Source organism: Eleutherodactylus coqui, chromosome 2 (assembly GCF_035609145.1).
Source record: "Eleutherodactylus coqui strain aEleCoq1 chromosome 2, aEleCoq1.hap1, whole genome shotgun sequence".
NCBI lineage: Eukaryota > Metazoa > Chordata > Amphibia > Anura > Eleutherodactylidae > Eleutherodactylus > Eleutherodactylus coqui.
The window spans coordinates 331,167,007-331,187,718 of NC_089838.1; the positions used below are offsets into that span (position 1 = coordinate 331,167,007).

General features: G+C 48.0%; 1 protein-coding gene across 4 annotated transcripts in view; it reads right to left on the reverse strand.

Annotated features, from left to right (window-relative positions):
* The window catches only part of LOC136613052 (uncharacterized), a 93,836-nt gene that overhangs the window by 47,301 nt on the left and 25,823 nt on the right, over positions 1–20,712 (reverse strand). For 2 of the 4 annotated variants that reach the window (XM_066593870.1, XM_066593871.1), the window contains 2 exons: positions 8,430–8,471; positions 5,663–5,959 (listed from right to left, as the gene is read on the reverse strand). The exons of 1 other annotated variant lie outside the window; for it this stretch is intronic. In XM_066593870.1, coding sequence (XP_066449967.1) covers positions 5,663–5,959; positions 8,430–8,471 — 339 coding nt within the window. The remainder of the gene's footprint in view (positions 1–5,662; positions 5,960–8,429; positions 8,472–20,712) is intronic. One more of the 4 variants, XM_066593872.1, reaches the window with a different exon arrangement.

Below are 20,712 nucleotides of genomic sequence, written 5' to 3' on the forward strand. Positions count from 1 at the left end.
AACCTGGTGGCGGCTCTGCAGCTCGGCAGCCTCACGCACGTGCCATGCCTGGCCCACGTCTTTAATTTGGTGGTTCAGCGCTTTCTGAAAAGCTACCCACGCTTGTCAGACCTGCTCGTAAAGGCGCGCCGGCTCTGCGCACATTTCCGCAAGTCCCACACGGACGCTGCCACCCTGCGCACCCTGCAACATCACTTTAAGCTGCCAGTGCACCGACTGCTGTGCGACGTGCCCACACGGTGGAACTCTACGCTCCACATGTTGGCCAGGCTCTATGAACAACGGAGAGCTATAGTCGAATACCAACTCCAACATGGGCGGCGCAGTGGGAGTCAGCCTCCTCAATTCCTTTCAGAAGAGTGGGCCTGGTTGGCAGACATCTGCCATGTCCTTGGTAATTTTGAGGAGTCTACCCAGGTGGTGAGCGGCGATGCTACAATCATTAGCGTCACCATTCCTCTGCTATGCATCTTGAGAAATTCCCTGCAAACCATAAAGGCAGCTGCTTTGCGCTCGGAAACGGGGGCGGGGGAAGACAGTATGCCGCTGGATAGTCAGGGCACCCTCCTGTCTATTTCTCAGCGCGTACAGGAGGAGGAGGAGGAGCATGAGGAGGATGAGGAGGAGGGGGAAGAGACAGCTTGGGCCGCTGCTGACGGTACACCGGCTGATTGCCTGTCATCCTTTCAGCGTGTATGGCCTGAGGAGGAGGAGGAGGAGGAGGATCCTGAAAGTGATCTTCCTAGTGAGGACAGCCATGTGTTGCGTACTGGTACCCTGGCACACATGGCTGACTTCATGTTAGGATGCCTTTCTCATGACCCTCGCGTTGCACGCATTCTGGCCACGACGGATTACTGGGTGTACACACTGCTCGATCCACGGTATAAGGAGAACCTGCCCACTCTGATTCCCGAAGAGGAAAGGGGTTCGAGAGTGATGCTAATACCACAGGACCCTTGCGGACAAGCTGATGGTAAAATTCCCAGCTGACAGCGCTAGTGGCAGAAGGCGCAGTACCGAGGGCAAGGTAGCAGGGGATGTGCGTAGATCGAGCAGCATGTACATCCCAGGCAGTGCAACAGTCTTTAAGGGCCTGGCCAGCTTTATGGCTCCCCACCAAGACTGTGTCACCACTCCCCAGTCACGGCTGAGTCGGCGGGAGCACTGTAAAAGGATGGTGAGGGAGTACGTAGCGGATCGCACGACCATCCTTGGTGACGCCTCTGCCCCCTACAACTACTGGGTGTCGAAGCTGGACATGTGGCCTGAACTAGCGCTGTATGCCCTGGAGGTGCTTGCTTGTCCTGCGGCTAGCGTCCTGTCGGAGAGGGTGTTTAGTGCGGCTGGGGGAATCATCACAGATAAGCGTAGCCGCTTGTCAACCGACAGTGCCGACAGGCTAACACTCATCAAGATGAACAAAGGCTGGATTTCCCCAGACTTCTGTTCTCCACCAGCGGACAGCAGCGATACGTAAGCAATACGTAGGCTGCACCCGCGGATGGAAGCTACGTTCTCTCTCACCATCCAAAACGGGGACATTTCTGCTTCATCAATCTGTGTCTAATATTCCTCCTCCTCCTCCTCCTGCTCCTCCTCCTGAAACCTCACGTAATCACGCTGAACGGGCAATTTTTCTTAGGGCCACAAGGCTCACTCAAATAATTTTTCAGAACAATTTTTATAAGTTTCAATGCTCTTAAAAGCGTTGGAACTTTAACTTGAACCAATTTTTCGTTACACTGGGCTGCCTCCAGGCCTAGTTACCACTTAAGCCACATTAACCAAAGCGATTAATGTGTTTCACCTGCCCTCTTGGCTGGCCATGGCCAATTTTTGGGATGTACATTAGTACTGTTGATACAGCAATTTTTGTGGGCCCTCGCCTACAGTGTAATCAAATGAATTTTTAGCCCACCTGCATTACAGCTGACGTTACCTCAGCTGTGTTGGGCAATGCAATGGGATATTTTTATGTACCGCCGGTGGGTTCCAGGGAGCCACCCATGCTGTAGGTGCACACTGAGTTTTTAATACATCTGTACACTTCTAAAGAACCCGTCTGACTGGGGCATGCAGTGTGGGCCGAAGCCCACCTGTATTACGCACGACATTACTACCTCAGCTGTGTTGGGCAATGCAATGGGATATTTCTATGTACCGCCGGTGGCTTCCTGGCACCCACCCAGGCAGTGGGTCCACAGGGAGTTTAACCTACATGTGTCCACTTCTAAAGAACCCCAGTCTGACTGGGGCATGCAGTGTGGGCCGAAACCCACCTGCATTAACCCTTTCCAGTCCACTGTGTGACCTTTGAAGACATTAGGGTTTAAGGCTGTACAGCTCCGTTGTTGGTAGACGTCCGTCGGGGTTCTCTTACTGTATATTGCCAGCCTCTCTGCTGTCGGAGCCTATCCTACGTGTCAGCTCATGCAGTACTGGCTTTAGCCAGCATATAGCGCCGTTGTATAACAGCAGAAAAAGAGTAAGCCCCCTAGGAAAACCATATACAAATTGGATTGGAAAGGGTTAAGCACAACATTACTACCTCAGCTGTGTTGGGCAATGCAATGGGATATTTCTATGTACCGCCGGTGGCTTCCTGGCACCCACCCATGCTGTAGGTGCACACGGACTTTTTACTACATCTGTACACTTATAAAGAACCCCAGTCAGACTGGGGCATGCAGTGTGGGCCGAAGCCCACCTGCATTAAGCACGACATTACTACCTCAGCTGTGTTGGGCAATGCAATGGGATATTTCTGTGTACCGCCGGTGGGTTCCAGGGAGCCACCCATGCTGTGGGTCGACAGGGACTTCACAATAGGGAGTTGTACCTGCCTGTGTCTATGAATTAAAAAGCCCGGTCTGACTGGGGCATGCAGACACCTTGACAGAATGAATAGTGTGTGGCACATAGGTTCCCCATTGCTATGCCCACGTGTGCAGCTCCTGATGGCGGTGGCACAGGATTCTATTTCTCATTGCTTCTGTACAGCATTGTGGGCTATCGCTCCGCCACTTTTAAAGAGGGTCGCTGCCTAGCCATGCCAACCTCTGCAGTGTGTGCCTGCGGTTCCTCCTCATGGCAGACGCAATTCTAAATAGACATGAGCGTGGTGTGGCATGAGGGCAGCTGAAGGCTGCGCAGGGACAGTTTGGTGTGCGCTGTGGGGGGGAGGGGGTGCGGTTGGGCAGCATGTAACCCAGGAGAAGTGGCAGTGGAGTGTCATGCAGGCAGTGATTGTGCTTTGTTGGAGGTAGTGTGGTGCTTAGCAAAGGTATGCCATGCTAATGAGCGCTTTTCAGAAGTAAAAGTTGTTGGGAGGGGGGGGGCCCACTCTTGCCGGTATTGTGGCTTAATAGTGGGACCTGTGAACTTAGGATGCAGCCCAACATGTAGCCCCTCGCCTGTCCTATCCGTCACTGTGTCATTCCCATCACTTTCCTGAATTGCCCAGATTTTCACACATGAAAACCTTAGCGAGCATCGGCGAAATACAAAAATGTTCTGGTCGCCCATTGACTTCAATGGGGTTCGTTGTTCGAAACGAACCCTCGAGCATCACGGGAAGTTCGTTACGAATAACGAACACCCGAACATTTTGGTGTTCGCTCATCTCTGGTAACGATGCAAAAATAATAATTTCAAAAAAAATGGGCAAGTGGAAAAACTTAAAAATTGTAATGTTTTAGGTATCGTTGTAATCATACCAACCCCCAGAAAAAATGTATTGAGTAATTTATGCTGTTTGATTGACACCGTAAAATATAAAAAATAATAAAACAATGGCAGAATTGATGTGTTTTCTCTGCTCTCAAAAAATAAATAAAGCTGTACAATACATTATATGCACCCAAAAATGGTAAATAAAAACTATGCTTCACGACACAAAAAACAAGCCCTCATATGGCCGTGTGGACAGAAAAATATAAAAATTAGGGCTCTTGAAAAGTAGAAATGAAAATCCCCCCAAAATGGTTGTGTCTTTAATAGGGATGAGCGAGCGTACTCGGAAAAGCACTACCCGCTCGAGTAATGTGCTTTATCCGAGTATCGCTGTGCTCGTCCCTGAAGATTCGGGTGCCGCTGCGGCTGACAGGTGAGTCGCAGCGGGGAGCAGGGGAGAGCGGGCGGGAGAGAGGGAGAGAAAGATCTTACCTCCGTTCCTCCCCGCTCTCCGCTGCAGCTCCCCGCTCCGTGCCGGCACCCGAATCTTCAGGGACGAGCACAGCGATACTCGGATAAAGCAAATTACTCGAGCGAGTAGTGCTTATCCAAGTACGCTCGCTCATCTCTACTCCCTTAAATTGGCCTTGTTCTTAAGGGGTTAAAGACTAAATTCCAATATCTGGTTTTGATAATCCTTTATAATAAACCCAACATTAAATAGAATTTGGAGTAACCACTTATTATATTGGTTATGTTCAACTCTTTAAGGCGGGTTTCATATGGAAATTAAAATCGGGCAAGATTTGTGCGCTGCAAGATGCAAAAATCGCCTTTGATTGGGCTCATACACATGAGCAATGTTTTCCTACATGGCACCGCGATGTTATGCTATGCAGGAAACAAGCGGAAAACAATGGGAGAAACGCTGTGATCCCCGCAGATTGAGGACTCCTCTTAGTTAAGTTGAAGGTCAAATAGTTCTTTTTCTAATAGGGGTCATTTTCTTTTTTTTAATAGTAGGATTTTAGAGATTTTATTTGTTCTAAAAGAGTAGTCCTCTCTATTTCTGTCTTTTTTCCTTCTGGAGCCAATTTGAATCAAAAGGCCGCATGGCTTATCGGATATGTTGCGCCCAGGTGTTGGCTGTAAGAAACAGTCGGGAGCCGCGATATATGGAAGAAGATCGACACACAATCCCCCTCCATACATGTCCTGCAGCTGCAGGATGTAAAAACACGATAGGCTGGTTAGTAAGGAGTTAAAAGGTTAGTTTCATTATCCCTCTTAAATCCGATCAGTAAGGAGAGATCAAACTTCTTACCAAAGGCCTGTGGCGATGCCCCCTGATGATATTATCATCCAAGGACCTCTCCCTGGGTTCTGCATATGCGCCCACCAGAAAAATGATGAACGCATGTGCAGAAACTGGGAAATTTAGAATCTCCTTGCTCCCAGGTACCTGGTACAGAGGATGGAGGCCCCAGCAATTAGGTAAAAGTAAAAAAAAAAGATTCGATATTTTAAAGTTTCATATCCTGTCACTGATTCATAAGATGAGGGATGATGAAACTTCTTATCGGAGGCCTCCAGATTTGTCCACCATCACGATCATCCTCCATGGACCTATGCCAGTTTCTGCTCTGGGAGTGATCTGGCCATTACCTGCCCAGCCCAGCCAACCCGTGTATTTCGGTGGAGACATATTACAGTAGTACCCTCACATCTTGTACACCATGAGTTCAGAACAGAGACACTGCAGTTTCTTATTGGCTACAGTGGTCACGTGATTTCCGCTGATTTCTTTTGCCACAGCAATCACCAGAAGAACAGCGTGGTAACATCACTGGATCTCTGCAGTAGAGAACGGGTAAGTACTGCTCTGTTTGCTATTTTAATTGGAGCTGTTGATGCAATGTTTTTTGGTAACCGGAAAGCCTTTTTAAAGGAATCAAGTATGGGGTGTCAAATAGAGAGGCAGACTAACCCTTGAAGCGTCGTGAGTGAGCACTTCTCCTCATCCTGTCCTCCATTTCCAAGTCTTGGATAAGTTTTTCATTATATTTTCTGAGAACTGTATAAGCTGTGCATTTCCCACTATCCGCCCAGTATCTGATAATATCACACAGTTCTTTCATCTTCTGGGATCTTCTCATTTCCATGGCATAAATGTACTGTTCCTGGGTCAGTAGCTCCTGGTCCCGGAGATCACGCAGAACTGGATCCACATCCTTTATCCATCGAATAAGACCTGATCGGTGATGACTTATAAAGTTTATCCTATCTGCAGTACAGTGGGGAGTGGGGAGAAGGACACAAGATCAGTACATGTCTGGGGTTGTTTGGCCAACACCACATAAAGGACTTAAATCTGCTTTGTCTTTCAAATATTTTGAACATACTCTTTTTTTAGAGCCCATTTGTTTGTTCTTTTAGAAGTTTGATATATCCAATAACTGTAAAATAATGAGATGGCAGTAGTGGCAAATGATTATTGGAATAATTGCTTCATGTCGGAATTGGGCTGATTTCACCAAAATCACCGTGAATTGGGATGGCCGGTTCCAACTCACACTAAAGTAAATGGGTGTAGACATCAAGTTCACTAATTTGCCCTCTAGAAGGTCCCTAATGCAATCAAAGGCCCCCAAACTTCATGAGAATATAGCCACAAATCTGAGGAATACTGTGCTCCTTCTTACAATTGGTCAAAATAGTGTATGATGGTGTGGGGATCACTCAGAGCACAGAAGTGTAACGGATAACAAAAGAACACCCACACTTGTACCAAGTGAAAAGATGACTCAAAGATGGTCATCTTCCAAGGAAAAGCTGTAGAGTTACCAAAAAATGACACCAAAGAAGGCTGCAAGTCTGCTGTTTGTTTTAAAAGCAATGTCTAAAATTTTCCACAGGACAAATTCAACCAGCTGAACAGAATACCCAAACACAGGCCTTCTCCAAGGAAAAGCTATAGAGCTACAGCTGTTTTGATGCTTTAGAGTACACCCATGGATGAGCTAACATACTTTGGACTATCATGAATAAATGCTGCTGTGACTGTTAATCCTACACTGTTGTTTTTTCTGCAGGCTACGACAGTCTGAAAAAATGTTGTTAGACTACTTCTGGCACTGGTGGTGGCGCTGCTGCAATGGCTTCCTGCTCATCTGCCATGAGCTGCAGAGCTGTGAACCATTGCGGTTGCATTCCTGTGCCATGGGCAAATGCTCTGTTAAAGCTGCTTAACAGTCTGTTCTGGTGTTGAATTTTGAGGTCGCTCTCCACTACCGGAATGATATTTATCATTTTGACCTTGTAGCATGGATCAAGGAGGGTGGCCACCCAATATTGATCTGATATTTTGATGTGAGCTATAGCATAAAAGCACTCATGTGCCTCAAAGTCCCTAAGAGTGATGGCCCACATTCTTTGGGAAGGGTGCAGCTGAGTTGGGAGAAAAAATGGCTAGAAAGGTTGGATGAGCGTTTACACAAGGGACTGGGATGGGGGAACAACTAGAGAGATAGAGGAAACAATGTAGATAGAGATGTGGGACTAAGTAATAAGAGTAGGTGTAGGGTGGTGGTTTGACAAATAAAGTTGACAAACTGGAAGTAATAATGTCTGAGGAAAACAATGACACTGGGAATACTGGAGACCCGGTTGGATGAAAGCTGTGACTTAAAGGGTTACTGTATTCAGAAGGGATCGTAAAAAACGGAAAAGCGGAGGAGTATGTCTTTATTTAAATTTCTGTTTAAAGCCCTCACTATAGGAAGATTTATTTGAAAGAGATGAACTTGTGGAGTCTGCATAAGTAAAGATACATGGAGGGATAAACAATAAAATCCTAATAGGGATTTCTATATACCACCGAATATAACAGAAGCCATTGGAAATATATTACTAAGGCAAATAGATGACACAGCAAAGTACAATGAGGTCATTATTTGAAGAAATTCAACTATTCGAATATAAATAAGGAGACTGAAACCTGCAGATCCCATAAATGGAAGACATTTTTTTTCAATTACTAAAGGTCATTTTTGTCATTGACCTTTCTCATTTTATGCACAACCCAACTAGAGGGATAGACATGTTTTGTGTCCTCAAAAATAAGAATACAAACAATTGGGACATTTTTAAAACAATCTTCAGCAGTTCATACCTTACATGAATAAAAGGAATAGGAATAAAAGAAAATCAATGTGGCTCAATAAAGATGTAAAGGGGTAAATAAACAACAAAAAGACAGCATTTAGACTGATAAATCAAAATGGAAGCGGAAAAGCATTGAAAAGCTATAAGAAAATAGTAAATGATGTAAAAAGCAGATAAAAGTAGCAAAGGTGCAGACAGAGAGACTCGTTACCAAAGAGCAAAACTAACCTTAAACTGTTCTTTAGCTACTTGAATAGCAAAAAAGATTAAAGCAGGAAGTGTTGGTCCTTTAACCCTTTCTAATCCACTGTCTGACCTCTGAAGACATTATGATTTAAGGCTCTACAGCTCAGATGTTGGCAGACATCCGCCGGGGTTCTCTTACTGTATATTGCCAGCCACTGCTCTCAGAGCCTATCCAACGTGTCACCTCATGCAGTACTGGCTTTAGCCAGCATATAGCGCCGTTGTATAACGGCAGAAAAAAGAGTAAGCCCGCTAGTAAAACCAGGATACAAATTGGATTGGAAAGGGTTAAAGAATGATGAAAATATTTTCTGCTATTTCTATTTTCACTCTAATCCTCCTACCTGTAAACATCGGTGTTCCGAGTCCTTGTCTTCTAAAATCCACTGTGAATATAATACCAAGAAGGTCACAGGTTACTCTGTCAGAACTGGTATATAGGAATCAGGTCATGTAAATGTACAGTACATATGTGTAGACGGGCTAGCACCTATAGTAACTGGTACATGTACATGCACTCATACACAGATTAGCCCCTATAGGGACCAGTATACGTGCTAAGCTCTATACAAAAACAACAAATGGATCATTTCACAATCAAATAGCCTTATAGAAACTGACAAATGCTATACTGGTATACTTAGTGCCCTCCTTGCCATATTATCAACTTGAAATTACAGTGTTTAGGTCACTGGTAAGGAAGAGGTTAATGGGAGAATCAGTTTGGTCTATTTAAGTTAATGGGGGATATTTATGAAACCGTGTAAAAGAAAAACTAGGCCTCCTAACAGTCCCAGATTCTGCAGTACAGTCACAGTTTTGGGACACTGCCTTATAGTCCTGGGTGTCAGGAGGCATATACCGCCCCCAACTCCTTAGTGCAGTTACCAAGGTACAATGGATGAAGGACATGCGATGATATCACAGTCACATGACCATTGCAGATAATCTAAATTATCAGCAGTGTAATGGTAAGAGAGGAGCTCACTTCACCCCCAGCATGACATATAGGTGAGAAGGGAGTGAAGGAGGATAATGTCGGTAGAAGGGCATGATTACGGGGTAAAATGCTGCTGATGGGAGTTTAACTTACTACATATGACTGAAGTTATCCGTGAGATAGTGGGCCTTACGGAATTGGGCCAGAATGCCCCGGTGGATGAATGTTGGCTGTAGTCCACTTTATATGCAGTGTCAATTTAGGGTTGGCTACATGAACCTGCAGTAGAAATCATACAAGTCTACATGAACCAAGGTGGAGTGATACAGAAACAAAGTGTTTTCTTAGCCCCAATGAAGAGTGGAGCATGACATTGGCTGTGTCCACAGAAGAGAAAGAGAGCCCTATATCCCAGTGGATTGGATGACTCATCCCAGAACTAATGGGGGCTGATTTGATTCAATTCAATGCTGTACAGATTAAGGCCACTGAAGAGTTACTGTGACAATATCAAATAGCATTTGCCCGACAAGCTGATGAAGTTGGATGTGCAGATGCTATCCATCATGAAATACAAACTGGACATTTGTTGCCCCCATATGAGAAAGTTATCGTCAGATTCCAAAGAAATTGTATCAAGAAGAAAAAGAACTGAGTTCTGGAGTTATCCAGAGCAGCCAGAGCCGATGATGCTTGCAAGGAAGACAATGAAGCATTTGGTTTTGTGTAGAGTACTGTAAACTCAATGCCTGCACCATCTGAGACTCCTAACCACTACCATGGATTGAAGAATACTTCCCTGCTCTGGGGAAAGCTAAGCATTTCTCAACCCTTGACCTAGCAAGTGGATATTGGCAAGTGCATGTTGCAGAGAAAGACAAAGCAAAGATAGAATTTATTCTACCAATGCAAATGGATGAGTTTAACTGCACCTCCAGTACCTTTCAGTGGCTCATGGAAAAGTGCCTCGGGGAGCTCAAATTTCAAGCGACTCTTATGTACCTGGATGGCATGATTTTGAACTCCTCAACTTTTAAATTACATTTGCAGTGATTGGGGCAAGAGCCAAGATGGAGCCAAAAATGTCACCTGTTTATGTGGGACATCAAATACCTAGGCCACACTACGTCTAAACATGTTTTTTTTTTTCCTGTAAAGATAACATAGCTGCCATACAGCAGTGGACAATGCTGCAGACTCTTCAAATGTTCAAAGCATTTCTTAGCTTATCTAGATATTACATATTTTACTAAAATTGCAGCTCCTCTGAATGAGCTATTGAGAAGGACAGCATACCCCTGCTGCCACCACCAGCTAAGCTGGGACCCGGACTGTGAATTATTAACACAGTTTTCAGAGTTGTGGTTCATTTTTAAAACGAACGAGGCTTGACTATTAAATTGCAGATTTATTCTAAAAAAAGATTAGCAGGCCTAAATATCTATATATGTACAAAAATACGCAGAAAAGGTTGCTACAATGGAGATAAGGTTTACAGGCATACACAACAGATAGTACTTTAAAATAAACAAGGAGAAATAAACAGAAACATACCAGACTTGGGATGTTAGGCCCAAGGGTCTGATTTGTGCAAAGTCATGGAAGCAGATAGGGCAGTTCTTACGCTGAAGTGCACCTTCAAAGAGCTAACAATAGGGGTTTGTGGAGCCTCTAGTTATAAAGTATTCCTCAGAACACACCTTCCTCAGCCCTCTCTGATGTCATTCAGAGAAGAGAGTGGTATTTGCATCGTACTTTTGGCAAAACCATAATTCCCCTTTTCATATCTTCACGAGACCCTCTGATTTGGAATTTGTGCCTGGCAGATTTTCGATCATAATTTATCTATTCAGCGATACCAAGCATGTCAAGCCAACCCCTTTAACACTAATTCCCTGCACTTTAACACTCCCATCATTGCTCTAACCTTTACTGCCATCCTTACTGCCTGTCTCTACACCTTATTCCTATGCTCAGCCCCAACACACTTTATCTACATCACCTCCATACTCTCCTTGTCTATGTATAGTTCTCACATACTTTTCACCTTCCTCAAATGCCTCCATCCCCCCTTACCACCAAGAAACACAACAGCTACCCTCACAAATCCCCCAACCATCTACTCACCCTCTCTACCCTGTTACTTTTAGCTGTGGGGTACATTTGCCCTAACCCCGACCCACCCTGTGCCACTCCCAGCAATACCCCCGCAAACTAAACCCATACACTCCCCCCAAGCCCGACCTGTTGTCCGCACGCACCTTTCCTGTCCCCTTCAAATGCACTCTCTGGAACCCCCAACCATCCACAACCTCTTCATCACCAAGCACCTAAAACTACTTACCCTCACCGAAAGCTGAATTCAGCAGTCTTATTCTGCCTTCCCTGCTGCATTGTCCTATGATAGCCTGATAGTTCTTCTACACCCCCAGATTGAGCGACAGGTGCACTGGAGGAGTAGGTGTTCTCCCACCAAACTGCACCTTCCAGGTTATTCCCCTGGCTCCCTCCCTTACCTTCTCATCTTTCAAAGCACATACCGTGTGACTCTTCCATGCACTTCCTCTACGTGTTGCAGTTATCTACCAGCCCCCGGGTTTCACCCGCATGTTCCTGGATCATTTTGCAACCTGGCTCCCCCATTTCCTGTCCCGCAAACTTCCAACCCTCATCCTCAATGACTTCAACCTCCCATTAACAACCCCTTCTCCCCATTTGCCTCCCAACTTCTAACCCTCACCTCCTCTCTCAGCCTATCACAACTCTCTGACTTTCCCATGCACAGAGATAGTAACATTCTCAACCTAACCTTCCTCTGCCTCTTCTCTGCCTCCCACTTTACTTACTCCTTCCTCCCACTCTTGGACCAAAATCTCCTCTCCCTCTCCATTAGATGCCCTAACATCTCCTCAGATCCTCCCATCTATCGCACCTCCAGATCGTCCACACACAACAGTTCACCAAGACCCTACAGTACTTTCTGTCCCCATCTCTCTCCTCTCATGCCCCAACCTGGCTGCTGAACATTACTCCACCAACCTCAGATGCGCCCTGGATAAAGCGGCATCCCCCTTGACTAGAGCCGTAAACTGCAGACCACAACAACTCTTGCTCAGGCCCCAAAGGCGCTTCATTTGATGGTGCTCCAGATGTGCTGAACGGCTGTATCGTAAATCCAAACAGCCTGTGGAATTCATCCACTTCAAATTTATGCTTAAAGCCTACAATCTTGCCCTCCATCATGCCAAACAAGTCTATTTCACCTCCCTTGTCTCCTCACTATTCCACAGCACCAAAAGACTCAACATTTTCCATTCCCTCCTTAGTCCCCAAAAACAGGCCTCCATGACAGACCTCAGTGCTGGAAAGCTAGCCACACATTAAAAAAAAAACAAACGAAAATATCCATAAAGAATTCCACAATCATTGCACAGCTAGCCTTTTCAGCACTGCATCCATCACTCAACCACTATCATACTCAAACCAACAACAGAGGAAGAAGTCTCTAGAAAGCTTTCTGCCACTCGCCCCACCACCTGCGCTAGCCACCCTCTCCCCTCACATCTCCTTTGGTCCCTCTCCCAAGCTGTCATCATCCATCTCACCACCATCTTCAACCTCTCCCTGTCCTCCTCTTTCAAACATTCCATCATATCCCCTCTACTAAATAAACCAACCCTTGACCTGAATGACGCTGCCAACTACCGACCTCTCTTTAACCTGCCGTTCATCTCCCAACTACTTGAACAACTGGTTTATTCCTACCTTACTCGCTTTCTCTCTGACAACTCTCTCCTCGACTCCTTCCAGTCCGGTTTCCACCCCCTCCACTCGACCGAAACTGTCCTCAGAAAAAAATCTAATGATCTTATAATGGCCAAGTCAAGGGCGACTACTCCCTTACTAATCCTCATTGACCTGTCCGCTGCATTTGACACCGTCAACCATAACCTCCTCCTTGCTATGCTCCGCTCTATCAGCCTAAAGGATACTGCTCTCTCCTGGTTCTCCTCCTATCTCTCTGACCACTCTTTCCGCATCTATTTCACTGGCTTTACCTCCTCTCCACTTGCTCTTGCTGTCGGGGTCCCTGAAGGCTTGGTTCTTGGTCCCTTCTCTTCTCTATCTATACAGCCCTAATCAGGCTAACCATTTTCAGATTTGGCCTCCAACATCACCACCTCCCATGACATCTCTGCAACTTTCCTCTAAAACATCTCTGACTGTCTGTCCGCTGTCTCTAACACCATGTCCTCTCTTTTTCTCAAACTTAACCTCTCAAAAACTGACTTTCTCGTTTTTCCACCCTCTACAGCCGACATCCCCCCAACATCTCCATATCAGTACCATATTCCCTAGACAGCATGCCCGCTACCTAGGAGTCACATTGGACTCGGAATTGTTGTTGCCCTTATTCATTCCAGACTCAACTGCTGCAGCTCTCTACTTATTGGCCTTCTCCGCACCACACTCTCCTCTCCAATCCATACTAAATGCAGAAGCTTGGCTTACCTTCCAATCCAGCCACTTCTCAGATGCCTCCGCACTATGCCTGTCACTGCACTGGCTGCCCATGTATTACAGAACTCAATTTAAACTCATCACCCTCACTCACAGAGCTCTCCATGGTGCGGCACCATCCTACATCACTTCCCTCCTATCTATACAATACCCATTCCGCAAACTTCGCTCTGCCAACACAGTCAGACTAGACATCCCCCTAATATGAACCTCACATGCTCACCTCCAGGACTTCACCAGAGCAGCACCGACCCCATGGAATGCTCAACCCCAAGACATCCGGACAATCCCTGATGCACAGAATTTCATACGTGACCTAAAGACTCCTGTTCAAAGACTCACCTCTAAAATGACACCCTCCTGTACACTCCCTGCCCTACATCTCCTGCACCACCCCACCCTGCCCTGATTGAGATCCCCATGCTTTAAAGCACTGCAGAATAAGTTGGCGCTATACAAATAAAGATTATTATTATTTATGGCACGTAAATTATACCCAGATACATGGATAATGCCATTTTGAGGTATTCTGGGGGCTGCTCCTCAATGTGTGTTGATGCGTTTTGATCAGACTGTCTGCCTGATTTTGAAAACATAACTTAAAGGGGTTGTCCCGCGCCGAAAAGGGTTTTTTTTTTTTCAATAGCCCCCCCGTTCGGCGCGAGACAAACCCGATGCAGGGGTTTAAAGAAAAAAACGGATAGTGCTTACCTGAATCCCCGCACTCCGGTGACTTCTTACTTACCTGGTGAAGATGGCCGCCGGGATCTTCACCCTCGGTGGACCGCAGGGCTTCTGTGCGGTCCATTGCCGATTCCAGCCTCCTGATTGGCTGGAATCGGCACACGTGACGGGGCGGAGCTACGAGGAGCCGCTCTCTGGCACGAGCGGCCCCATTCAGAAGACAGAAGACCGGACTGCGCAAGCGCATCTAATCGGGCGATTAGACACTGAAAATTAGACGGCACCATGGAGACGAGGACGCCAGCAACGGAACAGGTAAGTGAATAACTTCTGTATGGCTCATAATTAATGCACATGTACATTACAAAGTGCATTAATATGGCCATACAGAAGTGTATACCCCCACTTTGTTTCGCGGGACAACCCCTTTAAGTTGGGCTGGGACCTTCACACAACCAATAATATTTATTAAGAGATTTTCCTTCTGATGTAAATGTTGCAGCCAGGATGTCTATGGAAAATATCTAAGGTGTGGATCCTCACTGGCAGGAGGTAATTAGCATTCCCCTGTCACTAGCTAACTTTATTGCCATCCTGAACAAAGAATTTGCCAAAAGGCCACATGGTCATTAAAGGCCTGGCAGTTGTGAGGGGAGGAAGGAGGTTTTAAGAATACTGAGTTGTTCCACCCAACTGTCCCATAGCCCTGAATGGCAAGTTGATATGAAGAGTTGGATGACACTTTTAATGTCTTTATTAGAGATGAGCGAGCACCAAAATGCTCGGGTGCTCGTTACTCGGGACGAAATTATCGCGATGCTCGAGGGTTCATTTCGAGTAACGAACCCCATTGAAGTCAATGGGCGACCCGAGCATTTTTGTATTTCGCCGATGCTCGCTAAGGTTTTCATGTGTGAAAATCTGGGCAATTCAAGAAAGTGATGGGAACGACACAGCAACAGATAGGGCAGGCGAGGGGCTACATGTTGGGCTGCATCTCAAGTTCCCAGGTCCCACTATTAAGCCACAATACCGGCAAGAGTGCCCCCCCCCCCCCCTCCCAACAACTTTTACTTCTGAAAAGCCCTCATTAGCAATGCATACCTTAGCTAAGCACCACACTACCTCCAACAAAGCACAATCACTGCCTGCATGACACTCCGCTGCCACTTCTCCTGGGTTACATGCTGCCCAACCCCCCCCCCCCTGCACGACGCAGTGTCCACAGCGCACACCAAACTGTCCCTGCGCAGCCTTCAGCTGCCCTCATGCCACGCCACCCTCATGTCTATTTATAAGTGCGTCTGCCAGAGGAAAAGCAGGCACACACTGCAGAGGGTTGGCACGGCTAGGCAGCGGCCCTCTTTAAAAGGGGTGGGGCGATAGCCCACAATGCTGTACAGAAGCAATGAGAAATATAATCCTGTGCCACCACCATCAGGAGCTGCACACATGGGCATAGCAATGGGGAACCTATGTGCCACACACTATTCATTCTGTCAAGGTGTCTGCATGCCCCAGTCAGACCTGGCTTTTTAATTCATAGACACAGGCAGGTACAACTCCCTACTGTGAAGTCCCTGTCGACCCACAGCATGGGTGGGTGCCAGGAAGCCACCAGCGGTACATAGAAATATCCCATTGCATTGCCCAACACAGCTGAGGTAGTAATGTCGTGCTTAATGCAGGTGGGCTTCGGCCCACACTGCATGCCCCAGTCTGACTGGGGTTCTTTAGATGTGGTTTCAGATGCATTTATAATTCTCTGTGGACCCACAGCATGGGTGGGTGCCAGGAAGCCACCGGCGGTACATAAATATATCCCATTGCATTGCCCAACACAGCTGAGGTAGTAATGTCGTGCTTAATGCAGGTGGGCTTCGGCCCACACTGCATGCCCAAGTCAGACTGGTAATATGTACCTTAACAGTAACCGCGTTGGTGGTAAAGTGGTGGTGACTGCGGACCTAGTAGCGCGATTTTATTTTGTTGGTTTTCGGAATGTGACCAGTATTAAGTGGGCTGTGGCGGGGGATGTTTTTGAGGCACTACGTGTCCTCTCCACGTGTCCGTGGTTATATGCACCTTAACAGTAACAGCGTTGGTGGGAAATGGCCTCGCCGCCATCATGTCTTTGTGAAGCCTCTGTTTCCACACCCCAGAGACATACCATTAGCAGCGGTATAGGCAGAGCCCATAATTAGTAACATTTCAGCCGTAGCATTAGGACAGGCCCCACTAACATATCACTAGCAGCATTATAGGGGGAGCACAGTATTTGTTCCATTTCAGTAATAGTAGCACTCAAGACAGGCCCCAGTAACAATTCCGAAGCAGCAGTATAGTGGGAGCGCAGTCTTCGTTCCATTTCAGTAGCTGCAGTATAGACAAGGCCCAAGTTACATTTATGTAGCTAAAGTGTAGGCCAACCCCACACACCTTTCTGTACCATGAGTGCAGGCGAAGAACATAGAAATTGCTGTGATTACACTGTAGGCGAGGGCCCACAAAAATTGCTGTATCAACAGTACTAATGTACATCCAAAAAATTGGCCATGGCCAACCAAGAGGGCAGGTGAAACCCATTAATCGCTTTGGTTAATGTGGCTTAAGTGGTAACTAGGCCTGGAGGCAGCCCAGTTTAACGAAAAATTGGTTCAAATTAAAGTTTCAACGCTTTTAAGAGCATTGAAACGTATAAAAATTTTTAAGAAAAATTATATGAGTGAGCCTTGTGGCCCTAAGAAAAATTGCCCGTTCGGCGTGATTACGTGAGGTTTCAGGAGGAGGAGCAGGAGGAGGAGGAGGAGGAGGAATATTATACACAGATTGATGAAGCAGAAATGTACCCGTTTTGGATGGTGAGAGAGAACGATGCTTCCATCCGCGGGTGCAGCCTACGTATTGCTTAGGTATTGCTGCTGTCTGCTGGTGGAGAAGAGAAGTCTGGGGAAATCCAGGCTTTGTTCATCTTGATGAGTGTAAGCCTGTCGGCACTGTCGGTTGACAGGTGGGTACGCTTATCCGTAATGATTCCCCCAGCCACACTAAACACACTCTCTGACAAGACGCTAGCCGCAGGACAAGCAAGCACCTCCAGGGCATACAGCGCGAGTTCAGGCCACGTGTCCAGCTTCGACACCCAGTAGTTGTAGGTGGCAGAGGCGTCACGGAGGACGGTTGTGCGATCGGCTACGTACTCCCTCACCATCCTTTTACAGTGCTCCCGCCGACTCAGCCTTGACTGGGGAGCGGTGACACAGTCTTGCTGGGGAGCCATGAAGCTGGCAAAGGCCTTGGAGAATGTTCTCCTGTCTGCACTGTACATGCTGCCTGATCTCTGCGCCTCCCCTGCTACCTGGCCCTCGGAACTGCGCCTTCTGCCACTAGCGCTGTCGGATGGGAAGTTTACCATCAGTTTGTCCACCAGCGCCCTGTGGTATAGCATCATTCTCGAACCCCTTTCCTCTTCGGGAATGAGAGTGCAAAGGCTCTCCTTATACCGTGGGTCGAGCAGTGTGTACACCCAGTAATCCGTAGTGGCCAGAATGCATGTAACGCGAGGGTCACGAGAAAGGCATCCTAACATGAAGCTGTCTTCACTAGGAAGATCACTTTCAGGATCCTCCTCCTCCTCCTCTTCCTCCTCCTCAGGCCATACACGCTGAAAGGATGACAGGCAAGCAGCATGGGTACCGTCAGCAGTGGGCCAAGCTGTTTCTTCCCCCTCCTCCTTATGCTCCTCATGCTCCTCCTCCTCCTCCTGAACGTGCTGAGATATAGACAGGAGGGTGCTCTGACTATCCAGCGACATACTGTCTTCCCCCGGCTCTGTTTCCGAGCGCAAAGCGTCTGCCTTTATGCTTTGCAGGGAACTTCTCAAGATGCATAGCAGAGGAATGGTGACGCTAATGATTGCAGCATCGCCGCTCACCACCTGGGTAGACTCCTCAAATTTTCCAAGGACCTGGCAGATGGCTGCCAACCAGGCCCACTCTTCTGTAAATAATTGAGGAGGCTGACTCCCACTGCGCCGCGCAAGTTGGAGTTGGTATTCCACTATAGCTCTACGCTGCTCATAGAGTCTGGCCAACATGTGGAGTGTAGAGTTCCACTGTGTGGGCACGTCGCACAGCAGTCGGTGCACTGGCAGATTAAACCGATGTTGCAGGGTGCGCAGGGTGGCAGCGTGCATGTGTGATTTGCGGAAATGTGCGCAGATCCGGCGCACCTTTCCGAGCAGGTATGACAAGTGGGGGTAGCTTTTCAGAAAGCGCTGAACCACCAAATTAAAGACATGGGCCAGGCATGGCACGTGCGTGAGGCTGCAGAGCTGCAGAGCCGCCACCAGCTTACGGCCGTTGTCACACACGACCATGCCCGGTTGGAGGCTCAGCGGCGCAAGCCAGCGGTCGGTCTGCTCTGTCAGACCCTGCAGCAGTTCGTGGGCCGTGTGCCTCTTCTCTCCTAAGCTGAGTAGTTTCAGCATGGCCTGCTGACGCTTGCCCACCGTTGTGCTGCCACGCCGCGTGACACCGACTGCTGGCGACGTGCTGCTGCTGACACATCTTGATTGCGAGACAGAGGTTGCGTTGGAGGAGGAGGAGGAGGAAGGTGCTTTAGTGGAGGAAGCATACACCGCCGCAGATACCACCACCGAGCTGTGGCCCGCAATTCTGGGGGTGGGTAGGACATGAGCGGTCCCAGGCTCTGACTCTGTCCCAGCCTCCACTAAATTCACCCAATGTGCCGTCCGGGAGATATAGTGGCCCTGCCCGCCTGTGCTTGTCCACGTGTCTGTTGTTAAGTGGACCTTGGCAGTAACCGCTTTGGTGAGGGCGCGTACAATGTTGCGGGAGACGTGGTCGTGCAGTCCTGGGACGGCACATCGGGAAAAGTAGTGGCGACTGGGAACCGAGTAGCGCGGGGCCGCCGCCGCCATCATGCTTTTGAAAGCCTCCGTTTCCACAAGCCTATACGGCAGCATCTCTAGGCTGATCAATTTTGCAATGTGCACGTTTAACGCTTGAGCGTGCGGGTGCGTGGCATCGTACTTGCGCTTGCGCTCAAACTGTGGCGCTAGCGACGTCTGGACGCTACGCTGACAGACATTGCTGGATGGTGCCGAGGACAGCGGAGGTGAGGGTGTGGGTGCAGGCCAGGAGACGGTAGTGCCTGTGTCCTCAGAGGGGGGTTGGATCTCAGTGGCAGGTTGGGGCACAGGGGGAGAGGCAGTGGTGCAAACCGGAGGCGGTGAACGGGCATCGTCCCACCTTGTGGGGTGCTTGGCCATCATATGCCTGCGCATGCTGTTGGTGGTGCCTCCCCAGCTGATCTTGGCGCGACAAAGGTTGCACACCACTGTTCGTCGGCCGTCAGGCGTCTCTGTGAAAAACTGCCACACCGTAGAGCACCTTGACCTGTGCAGGGTGGCATGGCGCGAGGGGGCGCTTTGGGAAACAGTTGGTGGATTATTCGGTCTGGCCCTGCCTCTACCCCTGGCCACCGCACTGGCTCGGCCTGTGCCCACACCCTGACTTGGGCCTCCGCGTCCTCGCCCGCGTCCAGGTCCTATAGGCCTACCCCTACCCCTCAGCATGGTGTATTACCAGTGATTTGATTTTCCAGGCAGGAAAGAAAGTGGCGCAAGCCTGCTGTAAAACGTAGCTGGTTGCGTCTGATTTTTTAACGTTCTCCACGCAGCACACACGTACCCAGAGCCCCGAGGACTGTGAGAGGCAGGCCAAATATACTTTTTTCCCTTTTTTGTAAAAGGAAAGGCCCACTGCGTCTATTCACTGAATAATAAGTTTAATAACTGTGTTGTGCCCCTGCAAATGTGTCACAGAACTTTAGTGTTGCAGAGTTATTAACTACAGCTGAGCAAGGAATTTCACAGGCAGGAAAGAAAGTGGCGCAAGCCTGCTGTTAAACGTAGCTGGCTGCGTATGATTTGTTTACTATCTCCACCCACCACACACGTACACAGAACGCTGAGGACTGACAGAGGCAGGGCACATAGAATTTTTCCCTTTTTTTTAAAAGAAAAAGCCCACTGACTATATTCAATCAATAATATATGTCTTCTGGCCCTGCCTACACAATTCTCTCCCTGTAGTATTACTGCAGGGCGCAATGCTCTGCACAGCCGATTTTGAAAAAAAAAAAATGCAACACTGCTAACAGCAGCCTGCACAGTACTGCACACGGATAGATGTGGCCCTGAGAAGGACCGTTGGGGTTCTTGAAGCCTACACTCACTACTAACACTCTCCCTACAGCAGCTCCGGCACCAGCACTTTCCCTCAGCTAACTCAGTCACAAGGCAGCTGAGGCGAGCCGCGGGAGGGGCCGACTTTTATACTCGGGTGACACCTGATCGCCCCAGCCACTCACAGCAGGGGGGTGGTATAGGGCTTGAACGTCACAGGGGGAAGTTGTAATGCCTTACCTGTCTTTCAATTGGCCAGAAAAGTGCGCTA